The sequence below is a fragment of the Sceloporus undulatus genome, chromosome 7 (assembly GCF_019175285.1).
Source record: "Sceloporus undulatus isolate JIND9_A2432 ecotype Alabama chromosome 7, SceUnd_v1.1, whole genome shotgun sequence".
Lineage (NCBI taxonomy): Eukaryota > Metazoa > Chordata > Lepidosauria > Squamata > Phrynosomatidae > Sceloporus > Sceloporus undulatus.
The window spans coordinates 23,405,786-23,423,889 of record NC_056528.1 but is presented as its reverse complement, the minus strand read 5'-3'; the positions used below and the strand labels follow the sequence as shown (position 1 = coordinate 23,423,889).

Here is an 18,104-nt window from a genome sequence, read left to right as displayed (position 1 = left end):
TCATCACAGACTTCTCTCTTGTTCTCTCTTAGACCTGAACTTATGAAATGCCAGCGTGGCCCTTTAGGGCTGGAGAAGACAAAGTGCCCTGCAGTATAGAAAACCAGGGTGCCAGGGCCCTGACAGAAGGGCTAGCTTTCTACATGCATGGAAATGTATTTCCCTAGCCCACCATTCAGTGCCCACCCACCCCAAAGCCAGAAGGGCTAGCTTTCTGCATGCATGGAAATGTATTTCCCTGGCCCACTATTCAGTGCCCTCCTACCCCAAAGGCACTGCCTGGTATGACGCAGGGACTGTTTGGCTTCATCCCTTGCTCTGTTTGAGGTCTAGACTCTGTAGGGAGGACTTTGAGCAATCCAAGAGATGCTCTGCGACAAGTACTTTGTGCGCAGTTGGTCTGGTGCTCAAGGCCTGGTTCCTAGAAGGCATTGAAGGAAGGGAGAGGGAGATGCCAGGCTGATGTGTTCATGTGCCCCTTGGCGCTCCTTCCCAGCCCCTCTTGCCCTGCAAGACCACATCCTGAGCAAGGCCTTAATTGCGACCCAGAGACTGAGGATGAAAGGAGGCCCTTGCTGGAGGAGTGGGAGGGTGGCCTTCTTGGGGGGCAGCAGGGACCTGGCCAAAATGGCACAATTAACAGCAATTACTTTCCAGACATTGTGGCCTCTGCATTCCATGCGCTTGGTTTTCTTTTCTCTCCAGCTTCTTTGCCACGCAAGTTGGATGTATGTGTGTTTGTGTGTTTAAGGGAGTGGGTTTCAGTTGGACTGTTCCCTCCTTGCAATAGGTTACTTCCATCTTGTAACGGTGGAGTCTGTTGGATTCCTGGAAATGCTTTGGGGGCTGTGAGGACATTTTTTGGCTGTGGAAAGGGAGCGACTGGCCATGAACTGTGCTCAGAGTTATGACCTATAAATCCCTATATGGCTTAGGTCTAAGCTATCAGAAAGCCAGTCTCTCCTCATATAGAGGCGGCCCAGACCCTGAGATCAACAGGAGGACCCTCCTCTCAGTCCCCAAAATCACCGTCACAAGGAGGGTTGCTGGTGATGCGAGAAAGGGCCTTCTTGGTGGATGCCCCTAGACTCCTGAACTCACTTCCCAGGGAGACCAAGATAGCCCTCTCCTTCTGTTGGCAGGCAAATACTTTTTTATTCTGGTAAACTTCTGGAACTGAAAGTTTTCAAGAAAAGAGCCTGTAAGAGGGTACTCTGGTGTTTCTTTTAAACTGCTTTTAAAATCTTGTTAAAATAAAGCTTATGTTTTAAGTCGTTTTAATATTGCTAATAGTTCGGTGGAGAGCCAGTGTGGTTTGAGTGCTGGACTAGGACTCTAGAGACCAGGGTTTGAATCCCTGCTCAGCCATGGAAACCCACTGGGGGACCTTGGACAAGTTACACTCTCTCAGCCTCAGAGGAAGATAGTGGTGAGAAACCCTCTCTGAACAAATCTTGCCCAGAAAACACCAGAACTTAACTTGAAGGCACACAACAACCACTACAACTACAATTACCAATACTGACTAAGAAGTGGATCCAGAGCCAATATTTCATTATCTTGGAGCAACCTTCTTTATTGGACCGAGATTCAATAGACCCCCTCCCCAAAGTTCTTTCTGGTTCACCTCCTCCCTTCTGCTTTCTCCTTCCAGACCAACGGATTGGGACCTGCTTCTCGGCACTGATCGGAGGACGGTGCGCAGGGGAGTTGCCTGGACAGTACACCAAGATGCAGTGTTGTTGCGACTCTGGACGCTGCTGGGCCATCGGTCAGATCCCCGAGATGTGCCCTGTCAGAGGGTCAGGTGAGTGAGCCCCCAAAAAGGGAAGGCTCAGGATCTCTGGATGCCCCCCTGCGTCACTAGGGATAAAAGGGGAGCCCTGACCTGGGTGACCCAAGAGGGATGTCAGTGCTGTAAAGAGGATGCCGTGTGGACACACTCCTGGTTTTCTGTTAAACCTGTGACTGAGGAACATGGGCATTGTTGTCTTGGTTTTTCCAGACGAATACCGTCGGCTGTGCATTGAGGGGCTCCCGGTGGTTCCAGGTTTCCCCAGCACCTTCCCAGGGGTCCCTGGCTTTGGGCCGAACGGAGCCGGGCCGGGCATCAGCAGCCCCGGGGGCTTTGGACCTAATGGAGCAAATGGGCAAGGCGGGATCCCTGGGCTCCCTGGCATGGGACCAGGCAGCTCCAGCATCGGTAAGTGAAGAAAAGCACTAAGGTTAGGAAGCTTGAAATCAGAGGTCTGCCTAGCCCAGCATTGCCTGGCAGCAGCAGCTCTCCAGGGCTTCAGATGCAGGGCTCTTTCCCAGCCCTGTCTGGAGATTGAATTAAATCAGATCCCCTTAGGCCTTGTGGTCCTGAATCAATTGAACAGGAACCTGCCGTGTAGCAAGGCACACCAGTGTAGCTCAGTATAGCCTACACTCTCCGGCAGCAGTGTCCAGCTGGGGATCCAGCTCAGGTGTTCCTTTTCCCAGGCCTAGCTGGATTTGCCAGGGTTTGAACCCAGGTCCTTCTGCATACAAGCAGGGGCTCTTGTGCATCCTCCAGCCCTGCCTTGAAGCCCTCTCCCAAACCGCTCTTCCGAGGCTAATTTTGGGTTTGTTTCAGGCACAGCCACTCTGAACCAGACGATCGACATCTGCAAGCACTTCACCAACCTCTGTTTGAACGGCCGCTGCATCCCCACTCCGTCCAGCTATCGCTGCGAGTGCAACATGGGATACAAGCAAGATGTCCGGGGGGAGTGCATTGGTAAGCAGGGGAAGAGCATTGGCTACCTGGACTAGGCCTCTGGTGGCCCATCCTAGCCACACTGGAGCCAAGAGTATGTTCTTTGTGCAAATCTTGGTCTGTCTCTTCTCTCAGTGCAAGAATGAACAAATAAACAGTGTTTTTTTCAGCCTTGTTTCCAGGTGAAAGATGGATCTGAAGGTGAGGATATTTTTCCTCCTCATCTCCTCATCCTCTTCCTTATCTTTATATATATTTTTATATTTACCTTTTCCCTGAAACTGGGATTCATACTAATATATACGCGTGTGTGTGTGTGTGTGTGTGTGTGTGTGTGTGCACACAGTGGTCATCTAGTTTGGGCTAAAACTCGGCGCTTGTTTTCTGCCCCCCAGTGACCCACTGGATGCCATTGATTTGAAGGAGAAGGGAAGGGAGGTTCGAGAGGGGAAAGGTCTGGTGAAAAAGGGACAGAAAGGAATTGGAATATTTCCAGTGCAGTAATGTGTGTGTGAAAGGAAGAGAGGTCTGCAAGAAATTATGGGTCTCGGAGGTATAAACACAGAGAGAAATGGTATAAAATACATATAATTCCATCAGCTATTTGCTCACGGACGCTGAATAATATCCCCATTTCCATCTCGCTGGTGTGTGACTCAGCCGCCAAGGGGAAACGGTGCTTTCCTTGGGAGAGATTTAAGTGCCACCCTCCCTTGGCCAAGACTTTTCCTTCATCGCCGGCAGCCTTGTCCCCATCAATTTGTTGGCGCCCAAAGCTCTCTGGGGCGATTTGTCTCGGGACAGGCATGAGATTAAGGTCTGATCATAGATTCATAGAATGATAGAGTTGGAAGAGACCACAAGGGCCATCCAGTCCAACCCCTTGCCATGCAGGAAAATTAAATCAAAGCATTCCCGACAGATGGCCATCCAGCCTCTGTTTGAAGACCTCTAAGGAAGGAGACTCCATTATACTCCGAGGAAGGAGTTTGTTCCACTATCGAACAGCCCTTACTCTCAGGAAGTTCCTCCTAATGTTGAGGTGGAATCTCTTTTCCTGCAGCTTGCATCCATTGTTCCACAGTCTAGTCTCTGGAGCAGCAGAAAACAAGCTTGTTCCCTCCTCAATATGACATCCCTTCAAATATTTAAACTGGGCTATCATATCACCTCTTAACCTTCTCTTCTCCAGGCTAAACATACCCAGCTCCGTAAGGTGTTCCTTATAGGGCATGGTTTCCAGACCCTTCACCATTTTAGTCACCCTCCTAGGGCAGTTTGGGTGAGAACAGGCCAAGGTGATCGATTTGGAGACAGCAAGGTAGTTAATTTGAGTTGCAAGGAGGTGTTGTAAAAGGTGAAAAAGTCAAGTTGACAGCGCTGTAGGAAGCAATGGCCTTGGGGATAGGAAAGCCTTCCTGGCTTGCTTATTGACTGGGAATAAAATCCCAGCCCCAGATATGGAGTCTCTCCAAACCTGGGATGCTGTTGGGAGGAAACAGGGCTCCGGGTTTGACCCTCCAGTTGTGATGTTGGGCAGGTCATTCTCCACCTGGCCTACCTGGCTGGGTTGTGAGGATAAAATTGGGAGGAAGATAGGATATCTGTGTAACAGAGAAATAAGGTTTCTCATAAGTAGGTTCAAGTTCAGCCTCAGATGAGTTTTAAAAACGCTTCGGTTTCTCTAACCTCCCCCTACTTTGTCCTCAGCTGACTTCAGTTGCTGCAAGGAGGGTTCAAAGTGGGAAAGTAGTTTGCATTTAATTAATTCAGTGGGGAAAGTAAGGGAGAATACAGAGCAGAACATTGCCCTTCCCAGCAGGTTCAGGCAAAGGCAAACTGTTGCAGTCTCTCCTAAATTGTCTGTCTTTTCATCTGTGAAATGTCCGGGAGCATTGAATCACAGATCTGGAAGGGAATGTGAAACTGGGGCAGTTGGAGGTGTGTGATTGTGTGAATCGTTTCCAGCTGAGAGCTGCGATCTCTCCCTTTCCCAGACATGGATGAATGCTCCAGCAGCCCCTGCCTCCATGGCGACTGTGTGAACACCCCCGGATCCTACCATTGCAAGTGCCACGATGGCTTCCAGAGCACCCCCACCAAGCAGGCCTGCATTGGTAAGTGCAGGACGTTCTCCATCTTGGGCGACTGATAGCCCCGGTGGCTCTCTTGACTAAGCTGTCACCAGTGCCAACAAAAATAAAAGTTTCCTGAGGATTACTACTCCCAGAATCCCCCGGCAGCATGGCTAGTGGTTGTGCCGACTGAGTGATTGTGAAAGCTGTCAGCCAAAACAAAACTTTTTCAAAGGTTGGGTCCTGGAGGAGCCTGAATAAGGAGGTCAGAATCCAGGGATTCTGGAGTTGTAGAAAGCAAAAACTAAAAATGAAGTGGAGAGAAGGGCAGGATGAGAGCTTGAAGGTTTTTCTATCTTTTTACTATAACTTCTAATATCCCCATCCAGCATTCTCAGAGTTTTAGCCCCCACAGTGTTAGATTTTCCAGGTTCCAGAAGCAATAGGGTGGCATTCGAATCTGCTCTAAAAGGATTGATGTTACTGGAAATGGCTCTGCATTAAAAGTCTTTCCTTTTCCTCCTGCCAGATATCGACGAGTGTATCATGAATGGAGTGATGTGCCGGAACGGGCGCTGCGTGAACACCGATGGGAGCTTCCAGTGCATCTGCAACGCCGGCTTCGAAATCACCCCGGATGGGAAAAACTGTGCCGGTAAAAAATTGCCCCGTTGCTTGTGGGAATTAGCCTGCAGGTGTGCAGTATGCAGAGAGACCCAGCGTGGCATTGTGGCTTGAGGGTTAAACTGTGACTCTGGAGAGCAGAGTTTGAATCCCCTCTGAGCCATGGAGACCCACTATGTGGCCTTGGGCAAGCCAGACACTCTCTCAGCCTCAGAAGAAGGCAAATTAGGAGCCCCTTTGAACCAAGAAACCCTGTGTTGGGGTAGAGTGGTCCACAATAGGATCGCCTTAGGGTCACCATAAGTTAGAAATGACTTAGAAGGAGCCATGAGAGGGCACAGTCACTCCACCAATCTGTTTAAAAAGGAAAGAGAAGTTTTAATCAAAACTGAACTTTAAATTACATTGTTTTTCAAACTAAATTTCCCACTGTTCCTGAGGTAGAGGGAGAGGGCAGGATGGAGGAGCCACGAGAAGCGATAAACACTACCAAGCATTTTCAAAAAGGAAAGAGGAAATTTGAGATATAGTTGAGATTTAATTTCAGACCCAATTCCATTTCAAATTTAATTTCAGTTTTTTATGGTGGGGAAAGGGACAGAATGAAGGTGCGCCTGTGACCAGTTCCTTCTCAACCTTCCTACAGATCACGATGAATGTGCCACGACCAACATGTGTCTCAATGGGATGTGCATCAATGAGGACGGGAGCTTCAAGTGCATTTGCAAGCTGGGTTTTGTGCTGGCCCCCAACGGACGCTACTGTGTTGGTGGGTCCTTCTCCATTACGGCAGAGGTTTTGGGTGGGAGAAAGTGTGACTCTTTGCAGGCTGTTTGGCTTGCAGTTCCCCTGATCTTCCGTTCCTGTGAGAACAGCTGGAAGAGCTAAGTATGTTTTAGCCCAGGGAAGAGTTAGAGGATCCTGCGCTGAATAAGGGTTGGGGTAGATGGCCTCTCAGATTTTTCCCACATTCTGTGCCTGGAGAAGAGGAACTTAAGGGAGGACACTGGCATCGAATGCCTGAACATCTCAAGTTGACCATTGCTACAGAAGATAGAGATGGAGCCATTGGGCCCAAGTGCAGGGAGGTGGATTTTGGCAAGGCGGCAGATAGGCATTAGGAGGAATGCCCTGGCCATAGTCAGGACTCCCAACAGCCACAACCAATTTTGAGGAATGCTGAGAGTTGCAGTCCAACTACATCCAGAGGGTCCTGCAGTTCCCAACCTATTTCACAACAAGAAAAGTAACCCTCATTTGCCTCCTTATACTACTTTGGAAACATAACTTCATTACATCCTCATGAGAAAGAGGAGGCAGAAGTAACTCACAGCAAATAAAACCATGTTGTTTATTACCTCCCAGCAGCTGTGCTGTCTTCTCCCCTCAACCTGGTCTCCCTCACAGGACTGTTGTTGCAGGTGGAAGGGAGTAATGTCTCTAAGGAGTCATGTCTCTACCCAGTAACTGAGTGAACTAGCATTTGGGTTTCTCTTTCCTGTGCTCTCCTCCTGGCAGACATCGATGAGTGTGAGACCCCCGGCATCTGTATGAATGGCTGGTGCATCAACATGGAGGGCTCCTTCCGCTGCGAGTGCCTGGGGGGCCTGGCCATTGGGGTGGACGGACGGGTCTGCGTGGACACCCATGTCCGCAGCACCTGCTATGGAGGCATTAAGAAGGGCACCTGTGCCCGGCCCTTCCCTGGGGCCGTCACTAAGTCCGAGTGCTGCTGTGCCAACCCAGACCACGGTTTCGGAGAGCCCTGCCACCCCTGTCCTGCCAAGAACTCAGGTAAGTCCTTGCTGTCCAAACTCCTAGAGGACTCTCCTCCAGTAGCCCAAATCCTTCTTTGGCTCCATAGTTCCCCAGTTCCTGATGCGAAGGGATCCCACATGGAAGGCTGTCCAGACATTTTTTCCCAAAGAGTGTGTCCCTCTCAAGTTGATCTGAGTGGGAATTTCCCCAAACACTCATCCAGTTAGCTTGCAAGTAGCAGCTCCATTCCAAACAGAGCGGAGACAACCTTTTCCAAAAGCTCACTCAGCAGCAGCTTGGCAAAATATGAGGTCCACTCTGAGCCAAACTGAGAGACGCTTTCACCAGGTTTTGGCTGAGTAAGCTCACAAAGATCAGGTCCTTTCCAAACTGAGCTGAGGGGAGTGTTTCCTTTTTGGACAACCTTGCAAAAAGCAGGTCCTTTCTGAGCTGAAGGGAGAAGTCTCAGAACTTGGGGTGGAAAGAAGATTCTATTTGTTTCCCAGTTGAATAATTGTTTCCTGACAGTATAGAAGAATAATAGAGCAGAGATATTTGTGCCATTTTCTGACAGCCCACAAACATCTTGAAGTGTTCTGATTTTTCTATGCAGAGAGGAACACATGGCTTTTTATGCACAAAACATCTCCCATTCTTGTTCAGTTTTGTGGTCGCAGGCATGAACTTGCCCTCACTCAGAAAGCTGTAAGGTTTGCAAGTCTGGCGTAGAAATTCTGCCTGGCGGGTTGTATTGGCAATGGTGCATTTTCACACAGCAGTGATGTGTTGGCTACTGAATGACACATTTTTTACTCGTTTTCACCCTGCAGCTGAATTTCAAGCACTGTGCAGCAGTGGGATTGGTATCACAGCCGATGGGAGAGGTATGTTTGGGAGACGTATCGTCAACCTTTTGGGGCTGGATTCACTACCCTATCACAGGGTTTTCTTGGCAATATTTGTTCAGGGAGGATTTGCCTTTGCCTTACTCTGAGGCTGAGAGAGAGTGCCTTGCCCAGGGTTAACCATTGGTTTCCCAGCGAAGATTCAAACCCTGGTCTCCCAGTGTCCTAATCCACTTATAAACCATTACACCATGTTGGTTCATGGGGTGGAATATACATATTTTAATAAAAGAGTGTGAGAGAGGAGTGTGCCTATATTTGTGATAAACACATTTTCACAACTTTGGAAGCGTTATTATGCAACCTTCCTTTCTTGTAATTTAGGAAGTAGATACAGAAAGCCATTGGAGATGCTGGCCATGCATCCACCCTTAAGATTCTCCATCATGCACACTTGTGGAACGTGTGTGAAAGTGCTCAGGCAGAGACTGTTAATGAGTGTGAGAGGAAGGGAATTACAAGATGCCAATTTGCTGGATTAATGGGCCAAATGCCATTCCTTCCTGTTGATGCAGATATCAATGAATGCGCCTTGAACCCCGACATCTGCCCCAATGGCATGTGTGAGAACCTTCGGGGGAGTTACCGTTGCATCTGCAATCTGGGCTACGAGTCGGACCCTACTGGCAAGAACTGTGTGGGTGAGTGGCTTCCTAGGGATATAAGAGTGTTCAATGGGATTGCACAGGATTGATGGCTGTTGAGAGATTTCAGATCTACAACTAATCCTCAAGAGTTTATAGCACTGCAGGAAAATCCTATGGCAGGGGTTTCAGATGCATTTCTAAAGTTTCTAATCCTTTCGAGTATAGAATGTTTGGCTCAATACCTATAAATTCCCAGGGTCAAAGAGGGGTGGTTCTGGTCCCACTAGTTCTTTTCCAGATGCATGGTCTCATCTGTCCTTCACTCTTCTGTATCTTTCCCCAGATGTGGATGAATGCGCCGTCAACCGTCTCCTTTGCGACAATGGCTTGTGCCGCAACACGCCTGGAAGCTACAGCTGCAGTTGCCCTAAAGGCTTCGTCTTCCGGACAGAAACAGACACTTGTGAAGGCAAGGGAGCCAGCCGCTCTTGGCTGGGTTTTCTTCTTATCTTTCTGCTTCATCACAATGGTGGCAAGGAGATGGTGGGATGATTTGGGATGGTGCATTGTGAGTGCCATGTTCCCTAACCTCTCTGGATGGGGCCTATGAAAGACCCTGACGACAGGTGTTTTCTTTCCTTTCTAGACATCAACGAGTGCACATCCAACCCTTGTGTGAACGGCGTCTGCCGGAACAACGCCGGATCCTTTGCCTGCGAATGCTCCCCGGGAAGCAAACTGGATTCTGGTGGCACCATATGTGTTGGTAAAGAGCCCAATAGTTTAGCCTCCAAAAAAGGTGGTGACAGCATGGAGGCATATGTACCTGGGAACATGTGTGGGTCTTTTGTGCTAAGTTTACAGATTTTGGGAACAAAATTCTGAACTTCCTAAGTCACATGACAATGCAAAATGTTATTCTCTCAGAACCTTTATGGATACTTTCAATTTGTATTGAAGAAAACACAAAATTGCCAAATAAAGAGCTAATCTCCATACTGATCAGAGCTGCTGTATCCAGAATAGCAAGATCCTGAAAGAGACAGAAGGATTGTCTCTCTGGTGCTCCCTGGAGAGGCTCTGGTGGATTGCTCAGAAAAAATAGAGAATAAAAGCTTGATTTGTGAAGGGAGAAATAGCAAAAGTTAACTTTACAGAAATGTAGTATCCATTTATATCTCACATTTGGGACTTAATGTTGGTCAGTGTCCACTATGAAGACATTTTGATGCACAATTGGGCTGTTCCAGATTGAGTGTTGAGTTCTCTCCATATAGCTTTTGAGGTTTTGCCGAGTTTTCTTGGTTATTATTGCACTCTGAAAGCTGCCCACCCCACACCTGTTTAAAGGCCTACAAAGAAGAAGAGCCTACTGCCCTCCAAGGCATTCTATGCCACTTTTGAGCAGCTCTTTCATAGTTTAAAAGATATTTTTGACTCTTCCACTCATGTCCCAAAGGGGAGAGATTACCTGGAGTCTCTCCCTCTTGCAGCATGACAGTGATGTGTGTGTCCTTCTGGCCTCACCTTGTGTCTCTCCTTTCTTAGACAGCATGAAGGGGACCTGCTGGCTGAACATCCAGGAAGGCCGCTGTGAGGTGAACATCAACGGGGCCACCCTGAAGTCGGAGTGCTGTGCCACCCTTGGGGCTGCCTGGGGCAGTCCCTGCGAACGCTGTGAGATTGGTATGTGTCCGACACTCTTACCTGACCTCCCCAGCTGAAGGTCTTGCCCAAACTGCATAACCCTTGGGAACCCATTTGCCATTGGCTTCAGTTTGGAAGGGCTGCAGTCCAGTCCAGGTTCCCCATAATATGTCCAGCAATGGGAGTTGGGTTATTTGATCTCTTTAATTTGTTGTCTGCTTATTTTTATCTAATTCTATCTTGTATTATTGTCTTTTGTTTTATATGTATTTTGTAGAATGTACACTATTGGCAGGTTTCATTATTATTGATTTTATTGTTTGTATGTAGAGCATTGGGTAAATCTTTAGTGCTATATAAATAAAGCATCATCATCATCATCATCATCATCATCATCATCATCATCCCAGCATAGTTATGCTATAGCAGTTATGTGTGCCAGTGTTGGGCTCTGGAAGGACTCTTGGGGAGCCCTGGAACTAGACCCAGTTCCAGCACAGAATGCTCTGAAACCCTTATAGGTTTCAAGGTTTATCTCTCAACTCTTTCTTCTCACTCTCCGCAGATACTGCTTGTCCCAGAGGTTATGCACGGATGAAGGGAGTTTCTTGTGAAGGTATTGATTCTTTGTGGCTGAGATCCCAGGCTCTGTTGGGTTTCCTTGCTTTTCCTGCTGAGGCAGAACCTAAGGACTTGAGGGAGGCCTGCTGGGCCACCAGGTCAGCCCTGGCTTATGGTGACCCTGTGGATGAGAGACCTCCAAGGAGTCATCTTGCAAACTCAGGGCAACAACACTAGCTTCCTTGGTTGAGTCTATCCACCTGTATCTTCCTCTTTTGCTGCTGCCTTCTACTTTCCCCAGCATTATTGTCTTTTCTGGGTCACATCACGCCAAAGTACCACAGTCTCAGTTTAATCTTCCTGGCTTCTAGGAAGAATCCTAGAAGCCACACACAGAAACTGGAAATACAATAGCATGAATGATTCTGGCTTTGGTATTCACTGATATATCTTTACACTTGAGGATCTTACCAAATTCTTTCATGGCTGCCTTTCTGAGTCTTCTTCTAATTTCTTGGTTACAGTCTCTGTTTTGATTTATGACTCAGCCAAAGTTTTATCTAGGGTTTTATTAAATGTTGTGTATTCTTTCCAACAGCAGATGGCTAGCATCTTCTGGGAAGCATGTAGACAGTCGTACTTCCCTGTAATTTGTCCCCAGCAATTAATTATTCTGCAGTAGACTACCTCTTAGTATGGGGGCTCTATTTAAATGGATAGATTTTACTTTTAAAGCCTTGGTTTATTGGAGGACAAACCAAGATTCTTGCCTGACTTTGCTGGCTAGCAGAGTATGAAGCCTAACAACAGCCATTCCTTCCAGTCCTGAGAGTGTTTTCTCTTCCTTCAGACGTGAACGAGTGCGAGGTTTTCCCGGGGGTTTGTCCCAACGGTCACTGCGTGAACACAGCAGGCTCCTTCCGATGCGAGTGTCCAGAAGGACTGACCCTGGACGGCTCTGGCAGAACTTGTGTGGGTGAGGATGTGGCAGGGTGTGAATGCACGCCTGCAAATGGAGGTCCCTTCCTATGTTTCTGAGGGGTCATCAAGCCTCAAGCTGGCGTAACAGATATTTTGGACTCTGTAACTGAACATTAGGGCCTGTCTACTCCACAAGCGTGGACTGGTTTAGTATTTGCAGCATCTGCCAAAGAATCCTGGGAAATCTCTCTTCCTTCTGTCCATTCAGAGTAACAGAATCATCAGGTTGGAAGGGACCAGAAAGGATCAACTAGCTCAGCCCTGTCAGCGTCATCCCTAGCACCACAGGACTACAATTTTACAAATAAGGCAGTTAGACTTTTAACAGGAAGATGTGTCCAGAGGTTGCCATGGTGTGTTGTGAATGTGTTGGTTTCGCTTTCATCCACACGTGGCTTGTTTGAATTTCGAGGTTGGTTTTTTATCCTGACCAGTTCCTGAAGAATGGTGCAGCTTTGGTTAAACTATTATGAAAAAGTGATTCTAGGCAACCCCTGAGCAGACCAAGCCTTAAAGCACCTTTCCAAAGTACCGCACCTCATTGCTGCTTTGTACACCTCCTTTTAACATTCTGAGTTAAACCCAGAATGTGGCTGCACTGACCTTTGACATGAAGGACACTGGCTGCTGCTGCTGTCTCTGAGCTAGCTGAAATTTTTACCAAACTTAAACCTTCTACCTCTTCGCTTTCGTACTCACAAATGAGTATATGTCCAGTCCCAGGTGAAGGTATGAGCTAGTGCTTCTCTCATCTTCCCTTGCCGACCCCTCACTTTTTTCTCCCCAGATGTCCGGCTGGAGCAGTGCTACATGAAGTGGGTGGAGGACGAATGCGCGGTGCCCCTCTCGGGCAAATACCGCATCGACCTTTGCTGCTGCTCTGTGGGGGCAGCCTGGGGGAGTGACTGCGAGGAGTGCCCCAAGCCCGGCTCGGCGGAATACAAGGCCATTTGCCCCAGGGGACCTGGATTTGCCAACCGCGGGGATGTCTTGTCAGGCAGGCCTTTCTATAAAGGTATGGTGGGCAGAGGGAGCAGGGTGGACTCTGCCCCAGCTGTGCTTCCTGATGCGCAGGAAAAGCACTCAGACAGGCTCCCAGGCAAGATGTCCCCTTTTGCAAGATGTCCCCTTTGAGAAAAATCTTGGGATGACAGCAGTTCCTTCCTATTACAAACGCCTTGTGCGATGGCAGGTAGCAGACCCTGAAGGGGAGCCCTTTCAGATTTGTGAATGAAGTCTGATAATAGATTGTACTCAGCAGTTTATTTAAAACAACTCATTTTCTGGCTTGGAAACACAAGGCTTTGGGTCTGCAGGGAAGAGATTTGGCTTGACTCCCTTCCCGTTCCCCACCCTGTTTTACCCTGAACTGTAAAGGCAGCTCTATCTGACAACAGGTTCTGCACCTTGGACAGCTGTTTTAAACTTGACTAAAGCCCAGAGCAGATTCACCCATCAACGCACACACACCCAGCCCCAGAGCAACCATCCTCTATTGTGAACCTCCTTGCCCCAAATTAGATTGTGGATCTTGCCAGTCCTGCCTTTGCCCACCTGGCCATAAAACCAACATGTTAGTGTCCTCCAGATGTGCTGGATTGTAACCCAATGGATGTGCTGCTCTTTAAGCTTCTCGTGGAAAAACAGAATTGGGTCAGGTTTCAATTTGCACTTTCAGTAAATCAACTCACCCACGTAAAACCTTCTTGAGATAATCTTATTTGGGGGGCTGGGGTAGGGAGGAGGCAGCAGATTAAATAAACTACAATTCCTAAGGAAAACAGCCCAGATTGCTGTTTACATAGCAGAAATCCACTGACTTAATCTTTCATATATGTTTCGGGATTGCTGTGTTGACCATGCCGCAAAATATAAGAAAATCCAAAAAACACATGATAATGATACCTTTATTTGTACAACTAAAAGGTGCAAAATATATTATACAAGCTTTTGAAGCTTGCAAGATTCTTCATCAAATACAGATGTTAATTAAGGGAAGAAATTTGCCGATCTGCCCTGTGTGAAGCAACAAACCCCTTTCTAAGCAGAATGCTTTGAGTCTCTTGAGAAGTCTCTGTACTGACACCTCCAGAGACAAATTTAGATGCCATAAAAGGTAAAATATGCCAATGATAGCCAGTTTCACTTTGTTTTACCTTAGTGGAGGTGAAAGCGTCAGAAAGAAAGTCACTGTCTCTGGATTCCCCTGATGCAGCTGAATTACAAGGCACTCCCAGAACTACAGATCCCAAGGTTCCTTAGTGGGGAGCCATGCTGGATAATGTAGTATGAAACAGATAATTGTTCAGTGAGGATTTGCCCAATAATACTAACAAGAACAACAACGTTTATTTATTTTTCCTGCCTCTCCCAAGGATCGAGGCGGGTTTACATCAATAAAATAATACAGTAATACAAATACAATTGATAAGTGAGGTTACAGCTATGGAAAAACAGCCTAAGTCCTACAAGCCTCCTTGCTCCCCTGGGATTTTGTCACTCCACTGAGAACATGTCTTCTTCTGCTCCTTTCTCTCTGGCACAAAGCCTCATTAGATCCAGGGCCTCCTTCTTTTTGCCTTCTCTGCAGATGTGAATGAATGCAAGGTGTTCTCCAGCCTCTGCACCCATGGCACGTGCCGGAACACCATTGGGAGCTTCCGGTGCCTTTGCAGCAGTGGGTTTGCGCTTGATGCCGAAGAGAGAAACTGTACAGGTAAGAGGTGCACCTGAACCTGCCCCATCCCTTACAGATTCAGACATAAGCTCCACTGAGTCCAGTGTACAGCAGGGGTGAGCAAGTGGGTCATAGTCGGTGGTCCTTGTAGTCTGATACCACTAAAAGGCCTATTCCTGGTGGTTTATAGCAGTGCTGCTCAAAGTGGTTGTCTGCAACCTGTTGGCTGAAGCAAGTTTCCAGGAAAAAGTAAAACAGTTGTAATCTGTGGGCACAAAATATGGTACATTGGGGAATAATAACCCTCCAGGTGCCCCATTTCAAATTGCTGAAGCAGCACTGGTTTATAGGACCTCAGTTCCTCTCCTTTCTTCCTCCTTGCAGACATCGATGAGTGCCGGATCTCTCCGGACCTGTGTGGCCACGGTGCCTGCGTCAATACACCCGGGAGCTTTGAGTGTGAATGTTTTGACGGCTACGAAAGTGGATTCATGATGATGAAGAACTGTATGGGTGAGAAGGCAGATTTCGGGAGGGAGCCCTTGCATTGTGAGCATGTCAGTACGTTGTCCAGATGTGTACATACAACTCCCAACTTCCAGCCAGCCGTGGCTATGATGGTTATGGGATGATCGGATTGTGGTCCAGCATGTCTGGAGAGCACTGGTTTGTTCAAGGGTTTGGGGGCACCAGCAGCACAAAACCAAGGGAAATTCTCCTGCTGTCTTTGATACATTTATAAGACGCTTAGAAATAAATTCGGTCCAGGGAGAGTAGATCTGTCTTCCTCCACATCTGACGAGGAAGAGGAACATGCATCCTGCCTTGGGCTCTTTGCAGGAGAGACAAGATAGAAATGTAACCCAGCAGCAATGGATTTCCAGTCTTGCTTCTGCCAGCAGTAAACTCCTTTCTTTTTCAGACATTGATGAATGCGAGAGAGACCCTTTGCTGTGCCGAGGAGGGGTCTGTGTCAACACCGAGGGCAGCTTTGAGTGCCTTTGCCCCCCGGGACATGAACTCATGGCAGAGGGCAACGCCTGCGTGGGTAAGGCTTTACCTATAGCAACACCTGTCTTTTAGAACTAATAACTCAGACTGAATAGGAGCAATCATACATGTTTGTGAAAAGGGACCATGATGCACAATTATAGCAGTTTGATGTCACTTTCACTCCCATGCATTTCTGGGATTTGTAGACCCCCTAAATCCTTTTCCAAATCATTATCTACACACCTTTCCCGGAGAAATTGGACACACTCCCACTTTAGATTAGTTTTAGATGAATGTGGGAAACATGTGGATTTAATTCCCTGGTTGTTTCCCCTTTGTAGTCCAATGTACAATCATTTTTGTATGGACATTCTTGTATTTTCTGTCCTGTATGGTTGCTGTTTTTAATGGTTGTATGCCACTCTGAAGTGGTCTACAAATATTCATTAAAAATACATATAATTGGTCTGGCATTTGTTGCTGTTAATATCACCACCACCATCCTTGCACCTCTCCCCAGATATCAACGAATGCTCCCTGAGTGACAACTTGTGCAGAAACGGCCACTGCGTCAACATCATTGGGACCTACCAGTGCTCCTGTGACTCTGGCTTCCAGGGTACCCCAGATCGCCAAGGCTGCGTTGGTGAGCTTCCAGATCCCTTGTCTTGGGTTATGGCTGCCACCCTTCTCTGTAATATTGCGGATGGGGGGCTTCTACTTGTCTGCCCCAGCTTACACAGAGCACAGATTTCCCCTACTCCCTCGATTTCCAATGTTTGGAGTTCATCCCAGCTCAACCGCAGCCAAAACAGCGCCGTCCAAGTGCAAAAAGGAGACTTGAGGGAATGCCAGTATCTGCGGAAGTGCGGAAATATATTATGGAGGAAACCCAAAACAGCTGGATGAGGAATGAGAATTCTCTGTGGGCCACAAAATGCTAATTTGAATGGGAAGCCATGTGGAAGAAAGAATGGAATGGAGCATCCCTGAAGAGTCTGGCTGGAGAAATACTTATTTTTATTACAGGTCCCACTAAAAGAGCAGGAGATCCCCATTCTCTCTATTTCCCTCTCAGACTGAGCTCCCTTGTAGGGTTGTTGTGATGATTAAGTGTGAAAGAGAGCCATGTATGCAGGATTGAAAAGTGGCCAATAAAAGGAAGAATACCTTAAGTCACTACTACTGTAACTGCAACGAGTTGCAATGGTAGCATTGCTTCCACCAAGTCAACCCTGATTCCTCCCCATGTAGATATTGACGAGTGTACCATCATGAACGGAGGTTGCGATACACACTGCGCCAATTCGGAGGGCAGCTACGAATGCAGCTGCAGTGAGGGATATGCGCTCATGCCAGACAAGCGGTCATGTACAGGTGAGCAAGCTTGCCGACCAGTTTCTGGTCCCACTATTAGAAGTTCTCTGATATCATCCAATGTTACAGCCCAAATGCCAGGAGGGTATTATACGGGCGTATCAAGCATTCTCTTAAGTTTTGAAAGATTTATAATGTGCTTTCCCTCTGCCAGATTTCTCCATAATAACCTTGTCCCATCTATTACTAATATCTGGGATGTGAGTTCTAGTGGTTAGGTAGCCATAGTTTCATTGTGCTCAAACATGAGAGGGTTATCAACAGGAGCAAGAGCAACTGCACGATTTGTGGAGTTAGGGTTAAAAAATAGAGGAGAAATAAGGGATAAAAATCCCACACACAAGAAAAGTGCAAACGGGGATTGAGCATGTGGTCAACGGTTGTGAGATATTGTGTATCAGCTGCAGGCAGTTGGCAATGGAAGGGTATAAGCTAGCACCTTCCAAGTCTTGAAGGGAACAAATCTGCTGTGGATTTTAATTTGAGATTTATAGGAGTTCGTCACAAAACCTGGGAGTGTAAGGGGATGGAATGAAAAATTGGAGTGTTGGTTGGTTCATGTGCAAAAGTCCCTCTCTTCTGTCCTGAGTGGCCCACCCTCACCCCTTCCTCGGGGGGCTGGAAACCCATTTCACCCCTCTTTGCCATCCAGATATTGATGAGTGTGAAGACAACCCAGACATCTGTGATGGCGGCCAGTGTACCAACATCCCTGGCGAATACCGGTGCCTCTGCTTTGACGGATTCATGGCTTCCCTGGATATGAAGATGTGCATTGGTAAGACACAGATTATGGGGATGGGTCCAGTCACTCAGCATCCACCTTAGTATTTCCTACATTGACCAGCAGCCACAAATCTTTGGGGTTTTCAGAGGCTGGGATCTTGTCCAGTCTTAGTTGGGGCTTTTTCATTAACCTCCACTGAACTGCACTAAATATAAGGTTCTAGTCTGATTTAAAGAGACAGATAAGAAACTGCCTTAGAGGGAAGCAGGGCGCTCTCCATCTCAGTCCAGTATTGCTCTCCATCTCAGTTCAGCTCTATATGGAGATGCTGCTGGAAGCTGAACTCAGGACCTTCTGCGGTAAAGCAAGGGATCTAATGCTGAGCTTTGGTCTAGAAAATAAAGGAAGATTCCAGTCCTCTTGACCTGTTTGCAACAGGAACAAGAACGCAG

General features: G+C 47.5%; 1 protein-coding gene across 1 annotated transcript in view; it reads left to right on the top strand.

Moving 5' to 3' along the window:
- The window catches only part of FBN3 (fibrillin 3), a 77,916-nt gene that overhangs the window by 36,492 nt on the left and 23,320 nt on the right, over window positions 1–18,104 (top strand). Inside the window, 21 exon segments of the mRNA XM_042479013.1 lie at window positions 1,655–1,807; window positions 2,006–2,203; window positions 2,618–2,761; window positions 4,738–4,857; window positions 5,345–5,470; window positions 6,086–6,208; window positions 6,958–7,233; window positions 8,028–8,081; window positions 8,618–8,743; window positions 9,033–9,158; window positions 9,336–9,455; window positions 10,238–10,375; window positions 10,902–10,952; window positions 11,748–11,873; window positions 12,666–12,893; window positions 14,469–14,594; window positions 14,940–15,068; window positions 15,478–15,603; window positions 16,069–16,194; window positions 16,803–16,925; window positions 17,578–17,703. Coding sequence (XP_042334947.1) covers window positions 1,655–1,807; window positions 2,006–2,203; window positions 2,618–2,761; window positions 4,738–4,857; window positions 5,345–5,470; window positions 6,086–6,208; window positions 6,958–7,233; window positions 8,028–8,081; window positions 8,618–8,743; window positions 9,033–9,158; window positions 9,336–9,455; window positions 10,238–10,375; window positions 10,902–10,952; window positions 11,748–11,873; window positions 12,666–12,893; window positions 14,469–14,594; window positions 14,940–15,068; window positions 15,478–15,603; window positions 16,069–16,194; window positions 16,803–16,925; window positions 17,578–17,703 — 2,865 coding nt within the window.